This window comes from Gymnodraco acuticeps, unplaced genomic scaffold (assembly GCF_902827175.1).
Source record: "Gymnodraco acuticeps unplaced genomic scaffold, fGymAcu1.1, whole genome shotgun sequence".
NCBI lineage: Eukaryota > Metazoa > Chordata > Actinopteri > Perciformes > Bathydraconidae > Gymnodraco > Gymnodraco acuticeps.
Window position 1 is genome coordinate 8,648,398 of NW_022991154.1, and position 19,352 is coordinate 8,667,749.

The window sequence follows — 19,352 nt, forward strand, 5'->3', positions numbered from 1 at the left end:
ACAGTATAGCTCTGAGTGTTCGCGAGGCTTGCTAATTTAAACAAAAACGAGATTACGTCCAAAACACGTCAGGCATTGTTTCTGATAGCAACTTTCTGTGGGTCCGCTGCCGATTTGACGTCATATCGGCAGCGAATCTGTATCCGCTCGTTGTACACCCGTTTTTAAAAGATTTGGGTACGGAGGAAAAGAGAGAGTGTTTTATTTTCTGACGCTGCGTGAGTTCCCCGACACACCGGGGACACATATTTATGTATAAAAGATATCACAAAGTGCATTTTGCATGATAGGTCCCCTTTAAGTAGAAATACACATATTTGTTAAGGCAGTATGAGGGCTTGACTATGTGTGTGTGTGTGTGTGTGTGTGTGTGTGTGTGTGTGTGCAACATTTAGCAAAATCAGCAGTACAGTGTTATTTCATAATTATCTTTTCTTTATCCTATTCATAATTGTTATCCTATTTTTTTTATAAATACTTGATATAGTCATTTTGCTCCTTTAGCTTGGTATTGGATTTATTTTTTTCAAAATATTTTTGGGGGATTTTCTGCAGACATTTGAAATTCAACACAGCAGTTATATTTTTCTGTAATTGTGAAAAGATAAATATCTACCCTCTTCACCCCCCCCCCTTGTTGGTCCTTTTATTAGACATTTTTAATTAAAATTATTTAATACAATTATTTGATAAAAGATGCAATAATATGTTATCCTTTGATGGAACATTCTTATTTCTTATGTATAAACAATTTCCTTTTTTAATCTTTTATTTTATTTCATTCTAAAATGGAACAACTGTAATGAAATAAAATATTCAGATTATGAATATATTTAATACATATTTTGTAACTTATTTAATGTAATTTGGTACTTCCCAACAGCATTTCTTTATCAAATATGTCAGTAGCAGAAGGTGACACTTGCTGTTAGTGGACCCAGCTACGCTCTCTAAGAACTGAGTGAAGTTAAACTGTCTCTAACTCTGGCAGTGTGCCCCCCCCCCCCCCCCTCCACTGAGAGCTGCTGCAGGCCTTCACTGGTGTTGACTGCCATCCAGCTCCAAATGCCTCCTCCCATAACACCAGGAGCAACACGATTAGCTGAAGGCATTTTGGGAGTTACTGAGAACCATTCATGCATGATCCGCCTCGCTCTGCGTTCTGCCTCCTCTACAGCATCACTAATTATACACAGATCCACAGAGGACCGTGCTAATACCACTGTGAAATGTCAATTTGTGAAGTTTAGAAGTATTTGATCTTTATAAAGCTGTATTTGATCAACATCCTTATTCCCCTGTCAGTGATTCATTAACATCTAAGATTCTACAGCCATGCAAGTAGCCATGGAGAAAACCAAATTGTAAGATGGATCCTCATGCTCGTCCTTGCAGTAAATTGGAGTTAATAAGATGTAAATGGAGAAAATGAGAAGCGAACTAGAGGATTTGGATTTGAAGTAAAAGAGGCCCTATAATGTGCTTTTGGGTTTTCCCTTTCCTGAAGTGTGTTATATAGGTTTGTGTACATGTCTGCAAAAGCTGAAATCCCAAGGTTCCCTCCAGAGGGAGTTTCTCTCTAGAGGATTTGGAGAGTTAAGAGAATTGAATAATGTCAAACAGACAAATGTTGGCTATATGCATATGTGTAATATAGCAATGCTTGCCTTTTTAGTTAAGCGTGGAATTTCTTTCAGATAAAGGTACAATTTTCTTCCTAAAATAAACCTATTTTGTAAATGATAAAATAAACTAAATAAACGATGTTCCTCCATGTTAGAGAATAATTTGCTTAGGTATTCAACCTTCAACCCAGTTCATCGTTTTCTCTCTTCACTGTCTCTTTTCCCATGGCATAGGTCTACGGCCTTGGGTATTGCTGCTATCTCTCTTAAGGAGGAGCAGCTTGGGCGCATTGTTGTTGCCAGTCTATGACAGAGCACAAGCCGCCATGAGGTAGTTTACTGTTCAGGGACGTAGGTTCCCTGGAGCACATTCTTTTCTATGGACGAGAGCTCTAGTTAGATTCAGGGTCCATAATCGTTTAGTCTCACTGATGAAGAATGTTGATTATTACACTCCGAACTAGATAAAACCTCGAGCTACAGAAAGAGTTCTTCAGAATTGGTTTGGCAACCACTGTGTCAACTCGTGACACACCACCTGTCTTGTCAGTTCTCCGGCTGTAACTCCAAATAAACCGTCAGTGTTTGCCATCAAAGCTCCAGCTCTCCTCGTGTCTCTTTGAGTCCTGACTCTCCATTGCTACAGAAGTTTCCCCCACACTCCATCATTCACTACATCTCTGTGAGGTTAAGTTTGACCTTGTTTTATTATTACTACAAATCTCTTTATCTCGTATCAATAATATAAATCCTTATCATCCCTTGATGTTTCCCTCTCACCTGTGTTTCCCACTCCGTGCACCAGCAGCAGGATGTGCTTGTCCACCTGTCCAACTGGCCGAGAGCCGTCCAGAGACGACCTGGAGCCCTGAGGACACACACAGCATGGGGTCAGCTGTTTGGGTAGCGATACTAAGGCAAACTAAGCATGATTACACTGACTGACCTCTAACAAACAGCTCTCTTTGGGTATGTTTCAGTGCAGTTTCACATTTTCTGTTACCCACTAATACATCGTTTTTTCTTGTTGGAAGAGGTGGCAAGTGCAGGCAAACATTGTCTGTATCCATTTTAATAGATTTATCGGGAATCACAAATGTATTTTTTGTATCTTCAACAACTGTTTCAAAGGAATTACTACTTAAGTTGTATTGTATTTCATTGCATGTGTGTCAGAAAAATATTTTTGGAACCATATTTTTGGCATTATTTTACAAAGATAACTTATGACAAATGTAAAATGTATCACGTTTTACATATAGGAGTTCTTCCTTTTGCATTATAATCAGTGTTGTGCTAGTTACTGAAAACCAGTAACTAGTTACCATTACTAGTTACTTCATGTCAAAAGTAACGCAGTTACTTTACTAGTTACTTACACTCAAAAGTAATGCGTTACTGTGAAAAGTAACGTTTTCGTTACTTTAGAAAAGGTCTCCCATTGATGCCCTTATAGCCTTCATTTCAGTACTGTTATTGCATTGGAGAATAATACAATCTGTTGATCAACTTGACATGCATTATATGCAATCTGGATTGCATCGATATTAGCTGGCTTTCCATTTTTGTATATTCTTTCTCCAGGTAGTTGGAAAAAGTTTTCCGTCCCATATGCCGTGTGCCGCCCGGACATGCTATCATGCTAACTAGCTCCCTGAAAGCGGGTGACTCCACTGTAGCAATAGCCTGCATGTGTTCTACAACATACCGGGCAATGGCTTTATCGACTTTTCCCTGGCTAGCAGTCCCTTGGTTAAAATCCAGCCGCTGTTGCTTAGGTGGAGGTGGAGTGGCGTCGGCTGAGTCTCTGTGGTCTTAGCTACTAGCTTCGTCCCAGCATGTTGTTTTTGCAGATGTTTTAAGAGATTTGAATGACTGGTTTGGGCAGTAGATAGGATCTTTGACCCGCCAAGACACAACTTACATTTAACTAAAACGTTATTTTCTTTGTGCTCGACAAAAGTGAAATAGTGAGAATATCTCCAGGTGGAGAAACTAGTCTTGAGCTCCGCCGCCGCCGCCATGATAGTCTTGTTAGTAAACAACACAAACACGCCCACAGCCCGTCTCCGCATGTGACACAGGAAGTATCCAAGTACATTTACTCAAGTACTGTACTTAAGTACAGTTCTCATCTCTGTTCGCCTGGCTGTTGACTATATAAAAAAACTAACGTAGTAACGGAGTAACGCACCATGTAGTAACTGTAACTGAGTTACTGAATTTAAAAAGTAATGCGTTAGAGTACTAGTTACTGCCAAAAATAACGGCGTTACAGTAACGCGTTACTTTGTACCGCGTTAGTCCCAACACTGCTTATAATTAAATGAAGTCTGATCACACTCCGAATGTAATAGCTACCGACATGTGTCTATGGTTGCCATCATTAAGCTGTCTGTTGCTTTTAGTGTTAAAGAGCAAGTCCAAGTCAAGTTTAATGTCAAATCGAGTCTTTATGCAGTTAAGACTCAAGTAAGTAAGGCCTCATTTTGATTGTTTAAGTTGTTTGCTTATGGAATACACATGCCAATAGCACTTTTGTGAGTCAAATGCATGTACGTATAATAAATGTGGTTACTAACCATAAGATCCTCAGAAATCAGGGGCTCCTGACTCCGAGCGAGTCCTATGGATCGAGTCATGTGTAGGTTTCCATCCACGTCAGAGTATTTCCCGGTCAGGGACGTTTCACAAAGTCTGGAAAGATAAACAAAAGCATTTACAGCATACTGGTGAAAGTCAAGTAAATATAATGCTTTGAGTGCCATTTAAATCAAAGGTCACCTCTCACTATCCTATCCTCATCTCTCTTATCTGTCCCCCCCCCCCAGTGTGTTTCCATCTTTTTTATCTGAAAGCCACTCTGACTAATGTACTAATGTTTCCAACAAAGTAAATGATAGCAAACAGTGAACACCAAAGACTTATCTGACAAGTCACAGGCAGTAGTACACAACTAAATGATTGCTTGAATAAAATGGAGAAATTGAGACAGGATTAAATGTGCTTCTGTTGCTGCTGTGTACAAGCATGGCCCACTAAGTGCCTTGTATTATACCAGAGTGTATTTCATGAAGAAGAATGGGATAACTAACCAGGATCAAGCTCTTTTTTAAAGATATGTGTCCCCAATGCTACAGCCGTTTAGATGAAACCAAACAGAAAGGCTTCTATTAAAAATACAAGGGGGGCACACATCCAATCTAAGGGTATTCAAACAACAGTTCCGTTGATGTGTCATTATTTATTAATTAGCATAAATTGAGTTAAAGCCAATACATTGAAATTAAGTAGTCTTAATTAGTAGTAATTATTATTCCAGTGCATTTGGAAGCACATATATGGAATGGAGTACTATAATAATAATAACAGTACATTAAATCAATATAGCGCTTTCAGTACTCAGTCGATTAAGAACCGAAAGGTTGCCAGTTCAAGTCCCGATTCGAAATACGGACTGAACACAGCCACATCGCGCTGCCACTTCTATTGCTAATGCATGTGTATAGGTCATTTTTGAGCATGTGTTTATGTGTGTATTTAGACCTATGTGTGCAATGTAAATATACTAACTGAGTGAAGAACAGATTTGAGTTAAAGTATGTCTTCCTCCTTTCTTTTCTTGATGCTTGATTTTAAAAAGACTTAAGTTCCACAATTGAAGTCGGTAATTATTGCAGCCCATGTCACATGGCGATGAGTGTGAAGTGACCATGACTTTTCTCAGCACCTCAGTATATAGAGACTGAGCTAACCTCTAATATGGAACAGAATACCTTGTGGTCAAAAATGTCACACAATGAGTTGTCTTAATCCTCACAACTACATGGTCTTTCTCTGCTTTGAATGAATCCCCAACCCTTCTGAAGTTGTGAAAGGATGATTTGATGATAGTTGGAGTGTGTGTGCAGCATTGATACACTGTTCCCTCCTCCCCCTCCCTGGGAAGCTCCCCCATCTGCCTGGGGGATACACCAATGGTGTTTACTCACCTGGCTGTGTTTGACAGCAGTTCAATTTGGAGCCAGTTTAATTTCCTTTCTGCTATATTCCTCCCTTAAGACCTTTTGTGGGTTTATTTTTGTTTCAGGAGAAAGAAAACACCGTGCAGCTTTAAAGGTAAGCTTTAAGGTGAGCCTTGCCAAAGCCTTACAGCTATAGAAGGGTTTTATAAAATATTGTGTGTCAGGGAATTTTTGTTTGAAATTCAGCATAATAAAACTGTGTGAACAATACTTTTGCGCCACAGAAAAAAAAATGTATCCTGTAAGTCATAACTATGACTATAACTTACTATCTCATTATTTCGACTTACTATTTCATTATCATGACTTACTAAAGTACCTCACTATCATGACTTTCTTTCTCATTATTTTGACTCGTAATAATGAGATAGTAAGTCATCGTCATTGTCAGCGAACATGTCACTGTTTTGACAGACAGTTCTAGTGAGCTGTGGCTGTGAGGTAAGGGGAAAAGGTAGTTCTGATTGGTTGCGAGTCGAGATGGAGGGAGGCTCCTAGAGTTAGACGGGAAATGCTACCAGAGATCTAGCGGTGTGTATGTGTTTGAGTAAAGAGTAACTAAGTTCTTTGTTTTGGCGTGGTTACAGCCTACACCAGTGGTTCTCAAACTTTTTCTGTCATTCCCCACTTTGAACAGGTGGGCCTTTTCAAGCCCCACCTGTTCCTCGCCGCTCCAATAAAATGGCAGGCCAAGCTTAAAATGGAAAAATGTCTCGCTCGTGGCGATAATGGCTTGCGTTAAAAGATAATAATAATAATAAACATAGGCCTATTAGTAAACTGGGGGGACACAAACGGGATTTCTAAAAGTGTCACGGTTAAACTCCTTATGAAGTGGTGAGGTGCCGCTCCACATTGCTTTTCTTCCCGACTGCAACGCTGTTCTGTGTGTGTGTGAGAGCATTTCACATGTGTGTATGAGAGATTTTTACATATGTCTGCAAATGACTTTGGTTTCAGTTGTGTGTGTGTGAGCAGGCTCGGATTGGCCATCAGGAGATTCGGGACTTTTCCCGTTGGGCCGCTGCAGTTGGTGGGCCGCTGGCTCTGGCATAGGTGGGCCGTGGACTTTCACAGCGCCGCTGCGCCGGTACCGCATCCGCCGCCGCAAACACCCGCCGTTGCGAGGCTCTGGCGGCTCCGGCAGGTCCGGTGCAGCGGTGCTGTGAAAGTCCACCGCCGTTGCGAGTCTCCGGCTGTAATAATTCACTACCGCCCGCGAGGACCAAGGTCAATAAAACAAAAAAATCACCCGTTCATCGCGTCCATTTGCGACCCACCTATCACATCTCTGCGCCCCACCAGTGGGGCGTGCCCCACACTTTGAGAAACGCTGGCCTACACTAACCTGTTTTCAGTGACTAATACATGGGTGATTCAAAGAGATATAAAGTCTCATTGAGTTCCTGTGGCGAGAAGCTACAATAATGAGATGGTAGGTCATTATAATGAGATAGCAAGTCATAATTCTGGCACAAATGGGCTTCCATAGAAGAGAGACTGAAGAGGTAAATATAGGAAGAATGACTAATGATGACAAAGTGTTACCTGAGGTAGAAGACTGATTTAGTGGTACGCTCCTGGTACACAAACATGTTCTTCCTGTTGACCACGCAGAAAGAGTTCAGCACAGAGCGCAGCGACTGGATCGCTACAATAGAGAGACAAAAATGCACAGGTTTAGTATACTTGTTTTGAGAAAAGGATCATCGTTATATCAAAACACAACAAGGTGATGTCATTTGAAGGAGTACACTTTTTTAAATGAATCTGTCAGTTGGGTTGGCTTCACTTCTTGCAGGTTACAAGAGATAAGCTTATAGATGTTGATCAAAAGTAAATAAATAATTTAGGATGGATTCCATGTGACAATATTGATGGTTGTCTTCTTGTACCATTACAATAGACTGAACCCTAAGTATGGTGGTATATGTTATTATCTCTTTTGGAGCACTTTCAATACAATAAATGCAACATTTTCATTAATTTCTTTTAAATATATAATTGCAAAACCGGGCAGGATATGCACATTTTATATATAGAGTATCTGTCTGTTCAAAAAAAAGGGGGAAAGGCAGCGCTTATATCATACCTAGTTTAAGCCAATGTTAAGACTGATACAAATGAATGCTTTGGGACCATTTGGTAGTTAGGGTTGGATTATATTAGTTTTTAGGCAAATGTGGGGTGTTTTGTAGCTTGTAAATGTTTCTGTATAAAACATGAACTACTTCCAACATTTTGAAAGGACATTTTCTTATGGTTGTATTTGTTTGTGAAAAACCTGAACAGATTTGAAGAGTCATAGTTGGTGTCAACCAGTATAATGATGAGTTTTTTCTCATCAGGGAGGCAAACTCATCAGCTATGAAAAAGGTGACAAGGATCCGAGCCCCCCGACCCCACGGAATATCGGCTTTAAAATGAGGAATAACAGGATGTTAGCAGTCAGAACAACTAAAGCAGCAGTTAGTAATAACAGAAACGCCAAAGAGTCACATCTAATAGAAATATATAAAAGCATTTATTTTAATTGCAGCAGTCAGTTTATAATTTTGGCAGCACTGTTGAGCATTTTGAAAATGTAGTTTCATGCCTCTGTGCAAGGCTTAGTCTTTCTATCTTTATAGCCACTGGTGTAACTAAGTTCATAAACTCAAGTACTATACTTGGGTACAATGTTGAGCTACTTGTACTTTACTTAATTATTTCAATGTTTTGCTACTTTGTACTTCTTCTCCTCTACAGTTCAGAGGTAAATGGTGTACTTTTCCTTCACTACATGTATTAATACCTTTAGTTACTTCACAGATGTGGATGAATGATGTGAAATATAATCAAGTGTTGAATCAGACTTTAGTTCCACCTGGAGTAAATCCACCAGCTACCCTGCAGTATACAAAGTCATTCAAACTAGCTGCACCTTTACCAGCTTTGAGAACACTTTCATGATCAATCATTATAAAACATATCATATATAGTATTCTGAAATGGACCAATTAAACAACGACTACTTTTACTGTCGCTACTTTCACTATATTTTGATGAGAATACTTTCCTACTTTCACTTGAGGAATATTTTGAATGCAGGACTTTTACTGTAACAGAGTATTCCTACACTCTGGAACTTCTACTTTAACTCAAGTACAAGACCTGAGTACTTCTACTTTTACTCAAGAACAAGATCGGAGTACTTCTACTTTGACTCAAGAACAAGATCTGAGTACTTCTACTTTGACTCAAGAACAAGATCTGAGTACTTCTACTTTTACTCAAGTTCAAGACCTGAGTACTTCTACTATTACTCAAGTACAAGATCTGAGTACTTCTACTTTTACTCAAGTACAAGACCTGAGTACTTCTACTTTTACTCAAGTACAAGATCTGAGTACTTCTACTTTTACTGTCGCTACTTTAACTATATTTTGATGATAATACTTTTGTATTTTATTTGAGGAACATTTTGATTGCAGGATTGTTCCTACACTCTGGTACTTCTACTTTGACTCAAACCTGAGTACTTATACTTTTACTCAAGTACAAGATCTGAGTACTTCTACTTTTAATCAAGTACAAGATCTGAGTACTTCTACTTTTAATCAAGTACAAGATCTGAGTACTTCTACTTTTACTCTAGTACAATATCTGAATACTTCTACTTTTACTCTAGTACAAGATCTGAGTGCTTCTACTTTTACTCAAGTACAAGATCTATACTTATACCACCTCTGTTTATAGCCTATGAAAACGAAGGCTAAAGCTAACGTTAGCAGATAGTGACAATGTATGCTAGTTAGCCAGCTCAACGATATTATTGCGACAGAAACACTTTTCAGTGCACATCACGCTCTGCCGCTCCGACAGGGAGCTCTGCTCTGAACACCTGAACGGCCCGTTCTAACAGCTGTTCACCAGAGGTCCAGTCTGTGCCACAGTGACTCCGGACCACAGTTAATATTAACGAACGCACCCGTAGGTAATGTAGCTGCTGAAGCTAGACCATCATAGAGGACGGGTGGCGCAGTGGTCTGTGCATCTGATCATCAGATCAAGGGGGGTGTGGGTAATGTCCACAGTATATGTATGATATCAATGTGTACTTGTAAAAGCGCCTCGATGACTTCGAGGCGTGAAGATGGACGGTGTGGCGCAGTGCTCTGTGCAATGATCATCAGATCAAGGGGTGAAACCCGCCGCTGCTGCGTCTGTAAAGCCGTTGTGTCCTTGGGCAAGACACTTCACCTGAACTTGCTCCTGTGGGTATTGTCCACAGTGACCATTGCATGTATAAAAAATATGTGTAATGTGTATTTGTAAAGCGCTTTGAGCATCTGGAAAAGCGCTATAATAAATGTAAGGAATTATTATTATCATCGCGGCCGCAGATTACTCCGGGTCCCAGACCCCCCCCCAGACCCCAAAAATATTTTTATTGCAGATCTACATGAATCACACACACTATTTTGGATTCAAAACGGCGAATTTCGCCGAAAGGTGACAAGTTTGCATCCCTGCTCATATGTGCCACTCACCCCTGGACACCCCCATGTTGGGTCCCATCTTGAGGCGTGGGTGGATTTGGATAACGGTGCTCCACACCACGTCACAGGCAAAATGTCCCGGGATGAACTGCATGGTGGCTGCCAGGTAGTCTCTGGCCTGGTAGCTCTCCTCTGTGTTGTAATCTGTGTGGTGACATTTATCACAAGAGTATATACATATAAGAGTTTAAAGACTTGAAATTAAAGGGTCTATTCACCCATATGACTTGTGGTTTTACCATCAGAGTTGTTGAGCCTCGGCCTGAACAGAGACTCGTTCTTCCAGATGTCCTCCTCACTCTCAGCCACCAGCAGAGAGTTACACACATGGCTGTCGTGAAGGTCCTGCAGCAGCATGCGCTACACACACACACACACAATTCAATTCAAAACCTTTATTTATCCAGGTAAAATCCCATTGAGATCAATGATCTCTTTTTCAAGGGAGACCTGCAGCAGTAGGTTCCACAAGAAGACATAAACAACAGAACAACAAAAGGACATCATACAGCAAAATGTACAGGGATTACAATTTACATATTTAACCACAAGTACAGGTACCAACAGCATCTGATTTTGTAGCATCCAACCGAGCTTTAAAAACATGTAGTGGTACTAGCTTGGTAATTTTCCATTCTTTTTGCAGACTGTTCCATGTTAGTGGAGCTGCACATCTAAAAGCTTTCTTCCCTAAGACAGTCCTAGCACTTGGCACATTTAATAAAACCACAGCATGCGATCTCAGGCAATAAGTACTTGCAACACACACCACACACACACACACACACACACACACACACACACACACACACACACACACACACACACACACACACACACACACACACACACACACACACACACACACACACACACACACACACACACACACACACACACACACACACACACACACACACACACACACACACACACACACACACACACACACACACACACACACACACACACACACACACACACACACACACACACACACACACACACACACACACACACACACACACACACACACACACACACACACACACACACACACACACACACACACACACACACACACACACACACACACACACACACACACACACACACACACACAATTTAATATGGAGGTAGATTTGTCTCAATAGTATTTGTTTGAAAAGTTTGACAACCCGTGTGAATTCTGTAAGTGTAAAAAACCTTCCAAAATGCAAAAAATATTGTTTAACTCAAACTATATTAGGGGGGAAATATACAAACAAATTCTTAAAAAATAAATAAATAAAAATAATAATAATAATAAATCTATCCAGAATCCAGTTTTCTTTCACGTAAAAAAGTAAATAAAAAACAAACTAATTGAAAGTATTTATTTGTGGATACAAAATGTTTTTGTAGATCTCAATTAGGCTTGTAAAGTTGCATATTCCATACACTGAATTTGAAAAGGATGAACAAAAATCTGTGTGTGCCCCTGGGCCATTTTCAGATAGCCTGCTGATGATGTGGCATTTCAAAGTAAAGCATGCAAATCTTCCACCATATGTTAAGTTCTAACCTTTCCATTGCACCTTTTAATAATGTCACTAAATGGCACTGTTACTTTATCTGTATGATTTTCTAGAACATTTGTAGTAATGTCTGTGATGATGTACCTGATTGACTATTCTGCAGATTTCCCCGATCCTCCTGACCACCATATGATGCAGGTGTAGGTACTCCGGCTGCTCCTGCTCTTCTTCCTTCTTCTCCAACTCCTCAGCACTGACCTCTTTGCACCTGCAGAAATATAAAAAAACCTGAGAAATGTATGATCCAGAGACCAGCCGTGATCAAGCATCTGAGAATCTGTTCTAGGAATTGTGACTGGGATTTAAAGTCCCCTATTATACTGTTTTTCCTCAATATATTATAGGTCTCAGATATATACAAACATGTCTCTGAAGTGTTTGGCTCCGAACACCAAACAGATCATTGTAGCATTACCCATAATCCCCTCTGTTTCAGCCCTGTTTCCAAAGTGCTGATTCTCTGTCTGTTACTTTAGATGAAAATAAGGAGCCACTCCCCACGCCCCTCTGAGAGGTATTTGGTTACAAAGAACACAATGGTGCTCTAGGAGGAGATTCAGGTGATAAGGTGTGGGGGGGGGGGGTTACCTTGGTTGGTTATTGGCTAATGGTTACACAAGAAAAAAAATTGTTATGACATCATAAAGTGGCCAAAATCTGATCAGCTCATTTTCAGACAGGTTTTTATAGAAATGGATCAGGAGAAAAAGAGAGAGAATCTTTTTTCCTGAAACTTTCAGAATCTCTTTCCACAGAGGGGACACATGGTGATGTATAAAATACATGAAAAAGTGGAGTTTGCATAATAGGTGACCTTTAAATGAATACAAAATGTGCGATTCATCTTGAGTTAACTAAGGACAATCATGTGAATAGTCCGAATTAAATATTTGAAACGATTGACAGCAATAGCAGTTATACACACAATATGGCAGGGATTAGCAGTGTGGGTTAGAGCACAGTTTGAGGAGTGTCTGACCTGGAATGGGAGTAGACCTTCACTCTGTCCTGGTGGATGTTCACGATGAGCCAGAAGTCAGGCATCAGTGGGGACTGACGCTCCTGTTCATCCAGGGTGGGGCTCTCACACTCAGAGTCACTGCTGCCGCCATCATAACCTTTAAACAAACAAAACATTTAAAAAAGGAAGCATTGACATTATCTGTATCCAAGCCATGTGAGTAAACCTTGGTATAAGCAGTACAATCACTGGGGTTTCACAGGGTATACTGATGGGGGGGATTCAGACTTTCACTAGTGTAGGAGCCATTTCCTTAGGCTATATTCATTTTTATTTGGAGTGAGAGAGTGTTACTCCTTCAGGGCATATTTATGGCAAAAAGGTCAAGAACATTTTACTGTTGCACATTTTTCAAATCACATCTGGATATTCCTTTTTTATAAACAAATAAGCTTTTATTTTGTCAGCCCAAGAGTGAGCCACAAAGGAGAGAAACAAACAAATGGTTTTGCTTCATAAGACAACTATGAATATTGCTGATGCTAATAATGTTCCGATGAGAGCGATCCTGTCCTGGGACGGCCTCATCCCATGCTAGTTTGCCATAGCAATTTATCAAATGTACTCTTTGCACTCTGCGAACGTTGCGACCGTGGCCTTGCAGTTCATTTCCACAGCCAATCCCCACTTCCTGTTTTTTCATATCTGTGAAACTGTCTCCTGTTTTCATGTAGGATGTAGGTTTCAGTTTACCTCCCATTTGTGAGGAGATAACACCATGAGAAGAGAGAAAACGTATTCTGGCCTCCCTTGTTTCATCCCCCCATGATACTATGGGTGCGTCTCACTTCGGTTATTTTTCATTTCCTCGCTCCTCGGTCTCTGTATCACCGGAAGTTGATTTGTCTGCGCCATCTTGAGTAGCGTCCCAGTGGCCTTATTTTTGCCGGAGGACCGAGGATCGAGGAGCGATAACGGAGGAGCGATAATCGAGGAACCACCAGACCATCCTCCGATGAAATCCTCAGAGACTCGCCCCGCCCCCTTACTGTGTATCGCTCACTGATTGGACGATGCAGCGCATGCACTGATCTGGCTGCTGTCAGACGATCAGCTGTGCAGCGTCATCACAAACGGACGTCCCATTGCTCTTAAAACTCATTTCCCTGATTCTCGTGGTTTCCTTGCGTCCCTCCATGCTTCCCTGGTGGGAGGGACTAGTCGCAGGGAAACGACGCAAGTGAGGGACGCAAGGATTCCATTTAACCGAAGTGAGATGCAGCTTAGGTGTGTGCGTGCAGATACTTGAACTGTGTGTAATCATGGTCATATATATATATAGATATCTCTGCCTTTTAAAAGGTAAAAACGGTTTCATGCTGTTAATATTCCATTGGATGATCGATTAGTAAACTATCAACAACAACCTTGTTGTAACTTAATTTGTCCTACATATCTCACAAGGAGACCCGTTTGTTATGTTTATTAAAAAAAAAATCAGCAAGATGCAAATATTAGATGTCCACGTCACATTATTTGTGGTGCTGATAGTTCTCTGAGCACGACATGGTCTTTCCACTTTACAGAAAATGTAACAAAGCCAATTGTCCACAAGATGGAGCGCTTGATCAGAAGAAATGTAGATCCAGCTGATTCATTTATATACACTGACTAAAAAAATAACAGTGTGTTAAGTCACAGCAATAGATACTGCTTGACTAGAGGTCAGAAATGTAGTTAGATGCTTTTACCCAGACAATTACAATTAGGTCATTTCTGGACGTTTTTATTAATCTTATTGGTTTATTCAACTAATATAATATTAATACAGACATTTTATACAGACAATATACTGTACCAGGGAGGGTAGAAAGCAAATACTCTCCAGCGAGTAATCAAATGTTATAGTTTCTGGTCAAAGACCCCAAACATTATGAGATAGTAACTTTAAACTTTATTTTAAAATATTAAATATAAAATGAATATCAAGTCATAAGGCTTGAATTTAACGAAGTCATTTACAGGGTTGAAATACATAATCTGTCATTATTCAGATATTCTATTGAGGAGATTCTGGTTCAGTCTATGACATATTTCAACATCGATTATTGATAAACTGTATTACTCAATTGTTGTTCTATATAGCTTTCTACCCAAGGTGTTGGTTTGCCTAGCTGGGTTCTGACTGACTTTCATTTTGAAGTTCTTTTGGAAGGATTTTGACTATGATAAATATTGTAAGTTTTCATATTGCAGGTATGTATTTCGTTGAAGTATAACAAGCTGGTAAAAAGGAGGTAAAAAGGATGTTAAGCTTGATGGAATCAAGTGTATGTGCAGCTCTCACCCTGCATGTCTGAGTCCAGGCTGCCCTGACTGGAGACCACACTCTGGACTCGACTGGGCCGGAGTTTACCTCCGCCTGAGGAGAGAGCATTCAGAGTCACTGCAAATACAGCAGCTGGAGAAGTGATTAACTGACTATAGATACAAGCAATGCATAAAAGTGAACAATTTAAATATGTTAGACAATTACAATTAGGAATTCATTTCTCCTCAGTAATAACTGTAATCTGTCTGATGGACTCACTGTGAGAGGCTGACTGCATGGACTCAGCCAGGCTGACACTGGATGGCGTCTTCGGGGGGGAGGTGGGCTCGGTGCAGGGTTCAGCTTGGAGCTGTCCTCGGCCCGCCCCCATGCTGACGGAGCACTGAGAGACAGAGTCCTCGCACTCTCTGATTGGCTGACTGGATTCTGCAACTGTGTCACAGGCACCGCCCACACTGATGGACCTCCTGTCTTCACTCTGCAGGAGGACAGTTCATCTTCACCAGAGGACATCAAAAAATCGTGCACAGAAATGAGCTAAGAAGCTATTTGTCATCCGTACGATGATATGCAGACATTCTCATTTATCCATATCACTGTGACATATCTGACCTCACTGGTTGCTGGAGCCTCTGCTTCAGTCTCCAGAATCACTTCCTCCCCCTCACTGCAGGGCTGGGGGGGGCCTGCGGTGCTCTCAGACAGCCTCTTGGTGGCGTGGATCCTCTGAGGGTGCAGCCTGCTCAGGGACATGTAGTAGAAACTGTCCTGCTCTCCGTTCAACACGTAGCCGGAGAAAGATATTCTGCGGAACTCCTGCAGAACACACCGTCTCAAAACATCATACTAACACGTAAATACTGAGGACTCATTCCCTGTCCCATAAAAAAAGGGAGCACATTTGCTTCAAGTACTATATTTCTATTTAGAAATTAAAGGAGCAAATATGCAGGTTCAACTCATTTGTAAGTACAATAGAGAATTACTGTCATTTTTGAATGTTTTTTTCATTTGTATATAGACCATATTTAAACATTTAAGTACTATACAATTTGCTGTTATTATTTTTCGAAATAAATGCACAAAACATTGCCCAGTAAATTCTTTTTCATGCTGTTCTCAAAACTGTAGATGTTGTGTATTGTTCCCAACAGAAAGAAAGGAATTATTTGTATTCTATTTTTTTTTTCTTGGAATTCTCCAATGTGAAATATCTGTGCAGGAAGAATGTAAATAATCTAAATATCAAATGGAAAAACAGCAAAGTATGACCATTTGGAATTTACTTTTGAGTAAAAAACTGTATTTGTAAATAAAAATGAAATTCAAAGCTTGGCCCTCTTACTAAAATCTTGTTAATGTAGTCATTAAAGTATTATTTGATAATATGCAGTTGGACATATTCAAACATATTATTAAAAAGAACCTCGCTATGATCAGCAAACCGAAAACAAAAGGAGAAACTGTGCCTCGTGTTGAAATGCGAATATTCCTGGAGTTCTTTGTTTGTGCGTGTGTGTCCTTGCCTCTTTGAATTTCTCCAGAGACTGCTCCGGCCCGAAGACAAACTGCAGCGGGACGTCTTCACATCGACAGTGCGTCCGCCCGCTGGAGCGCAGGACATGCTCTGCCACTTTCTGCAGCGTGGCCGAGCTGATGACCCGAGAGTGACGCAGAGCAGAGACGATCTCATCCTCCAGCAGCCAGCGGATCTGAAACACACACACAGCAAAACAGGACACACACACATCACTGTTGTGTAAGTGAGGAAAGAGCAAAAGTATGGGCCCTGTAGTTTTCAGTGAAAAAGTCACATAACATTAAAGCTATATAGAAAAACAGAGACTTCTATCTCAACAAAAAAAGTAGAAAACAAAACCAAAGATTAAAAAGAAAAAATGCTGAATTATCAATAGAATATTCATATGAAATATGTATACATGGTAAAAGATATAATGGTCATTATGCATTTAATGCCCTTGTTCAAAAGGACAAAACCAAAGTGAAGCTTAAAATTGAGCTTGAAGAATGCGATATGTAGACTCACCTCGTCCATGGTGGACAGAATGGCTAACTTGTGAGGAAGTGGGAGTTTGCATAATGGATCACCAGAGACCCTGATGGAAGAAAGAAGGATATGAGAGAACATGTTTTTCAGATCGGTATTGTCTGGATGTGTTGAACACACTCACCCGTCAGCAGCAGTCTCCCTCAGACTGTCCAGCCCTGCCATCAGCCCCTCATCAGAGCGGTAGGAGGAGGGCTGCCCTGGTGAGCGATTCAGGGACACACTGCTCTCTGAGGTGTACCTGCGCACAGAGACATAGTGTCGCCATCATGTCGACATTTCTGGCTCTGGCTCTGAATTAAGATTTATTTCGCATTAGGACTCATTTATGGCTTTTGAAAGCAACTTGAATGAGCAAAGCAGCACTGACAGGATTTACCTTACTATGGTTATTTAGTTTCTACATTGCAGTACAAAATTGAATCATCAGGATAAAGATATTTCCATCAGTTACAGAGGAAACTATATCAATCAAATAGAAAGTGAACATGGGCTAAAAGATAATGATCTTCTCTTGCAAACCTGCTGAAATGGAAATACTTGGACTCACCTGTTGTGATGGAAATCAGCCATGACTTCAATCTCCAGAGGTAGTGTCAGGACGAAAACATCTAAAGTGACTGAGAGCTCATTTAAATCCACAGACTGTAAGGCCTCTGCGTTTTCCAGGCAGGAAATAATCTCCCCTGCAATCACAAAACCCAAATTAGCTCTGCAACAAAAGCAATATTATCGTTGGTCTTATTCCCCATTGGATGTGTGACTAAGCCACATTTCAATATGATTAACAGGACTAGTGTCATCTTTAGTGTTCACATTGTGCGTCTGGTACCCACCGAGGCAGGTGGGCAGTGTTTGCATGGGCATGGAGCCGTGGCAGCTCTTCATGTTGACTGAACAGGTGACGTGAACAAAGAGCGGGGGCATGTCCAGCTCGGGCCCGTCGGCCTCCAGCAGGGAGTCCCCCTCCAGGGAGTCCCCCTCCAGGATGCTGAAGGAGTCTGCGTCCTGGTTCACAGTGTTGGAGTCGGACAGGTAGTGCTCGTGCCCCACTGCCCCAGACCCTGAAGCTCGAGGCTCCTCGTACTCCACCACCAAGTCTGTGTCGCTCTCCGTCATGATGCAGCTGCCCGAGAAGTTCTCTGTACACACATTGTTTTTTAAAAATTATTATTATTATTGTTGACTCGGTTTGTCTCTACCTTCACAAAATAAATAAATGATTCTTTACAGGCAGTATAAGTGAAAACTAAAAAAGAAGCTTATCGTATGCCTACATCTGAAAATGTTTTATCAAAACACAAAACAAAAATAAGGCTCACAACATTTGTCAAAGAGCTAATTAGAGCTAAAAGTAAGCGAATGACCCTCACCGTCCTCAGTGGCTTGTTCAGCCTCTGACAGCAGCTCCTCACTGAGTCTCCTCCCTGTGTCTCCTTCCTCTGAGTCCTCCTGAGGAGACAAGCAGTCTGCTCAACATGCAGCTCACACATCAGCAGCAGACAGCTTTCACTACATATCTTTGTATTACATTCTATATATATATATATATATATAAAAAATAGTCTTATGTATAGATATACCTATGTATTATATTGTATGTTACTCTGTACAAACTCACACTCTACTTCACTGCATTTAAATGTGTCTATAATCTAATCTTAGTTTATTATTTTTGTTTGTTTTTCCTTTCAATTTATATCATCTCTGATATAAATGTTTAGATGCAGTGATAATGAGGTACTCTGAGGTATATATGTATATATATTTCTATGTTCATTTGTATATACACTGACTGTTGTATTTTGATATTTTGTATTTTATGTTTATTTATTTATTTGAAATATAATTTATTCTTAGATTCTTCTTTGATACAAAAAAGAAAATCATAAATATATAATTCCTCCTTTTGTAAGATTTTTTAAGTTTTTCAACTTCATTATCTCCAACATTCATTTTTGAATCAGTGTGAAAGAGATATGAGGAGCGAATTAGCACAAGGACACTAATTACAATGGCAAAACACGACCAGGTCAACTCACCTCTTTCTTGCATGAAGGCGGGCAGTAGAAGAAGTAGTGTGGGTTGGAGGGCACCGGTTTGAAATACTGGCTCACGACCCCCATGAATTTATCCTGTCGAATGATTCAATTCAAACATTGGTTTCACCGTGTTAGCTTTGCATCTCCTGTACTTACTGATTATTCAGAGGAATAACCAGAT

The 19,352-nt window shown here is 40.4% G+C and overlaps 1 protein-coding gene across 1 annotated transcript in view; it reads right to left on the reverse strand.

Annotated features, from left to right (window-relative positions):
• The window catches only part of szt2 (SZT2 subunit of KICSTOR complex), a 91,401-nt gene that overhangs the window by 47,470 nt on the left and 24,579 nt on the right, over positions 1-19,352 (reverse strand). Inside the window, 17 exon segments of the mRNA XM_034237351.1 lie at positions 2,406-2,493; positions 4,208-4,322; positions 7,199-7,301; positions 10,183-10,335; positions 10,431-10,551; positions 11,853-11,976; positions 12,748-12,886; positions 15,077-15,151; positions 15,320-15,539; positions 15,674-15,877; positions 16,588-16,773; positions 17,109-17,178; positions 17,254-17,370; positions 17,680-17,815; positions 17,966-18,271; positions 18,503-18,581; positions 19,172-19,264. Coding sequence (XP_034093242.1) covers positions 2,406-2,493; positions 4,208-4,322; positions 7,199-7,301; positions 10,183-10,335; positions 10,431-10,551; positions 11,853-11,976; positions 12,748-12,886; positions 15,077-15,151; positions 15,320-15,539; positions 15,674-15,877; positions 16,588-16,773; positions 17,109-17,178; positions 17,254-17,370; positions 17,680-17,815; positions 17,966-18,271; positions 18,503-18,581; positions 19,172-19,264 — 2,329 coding nt within the window.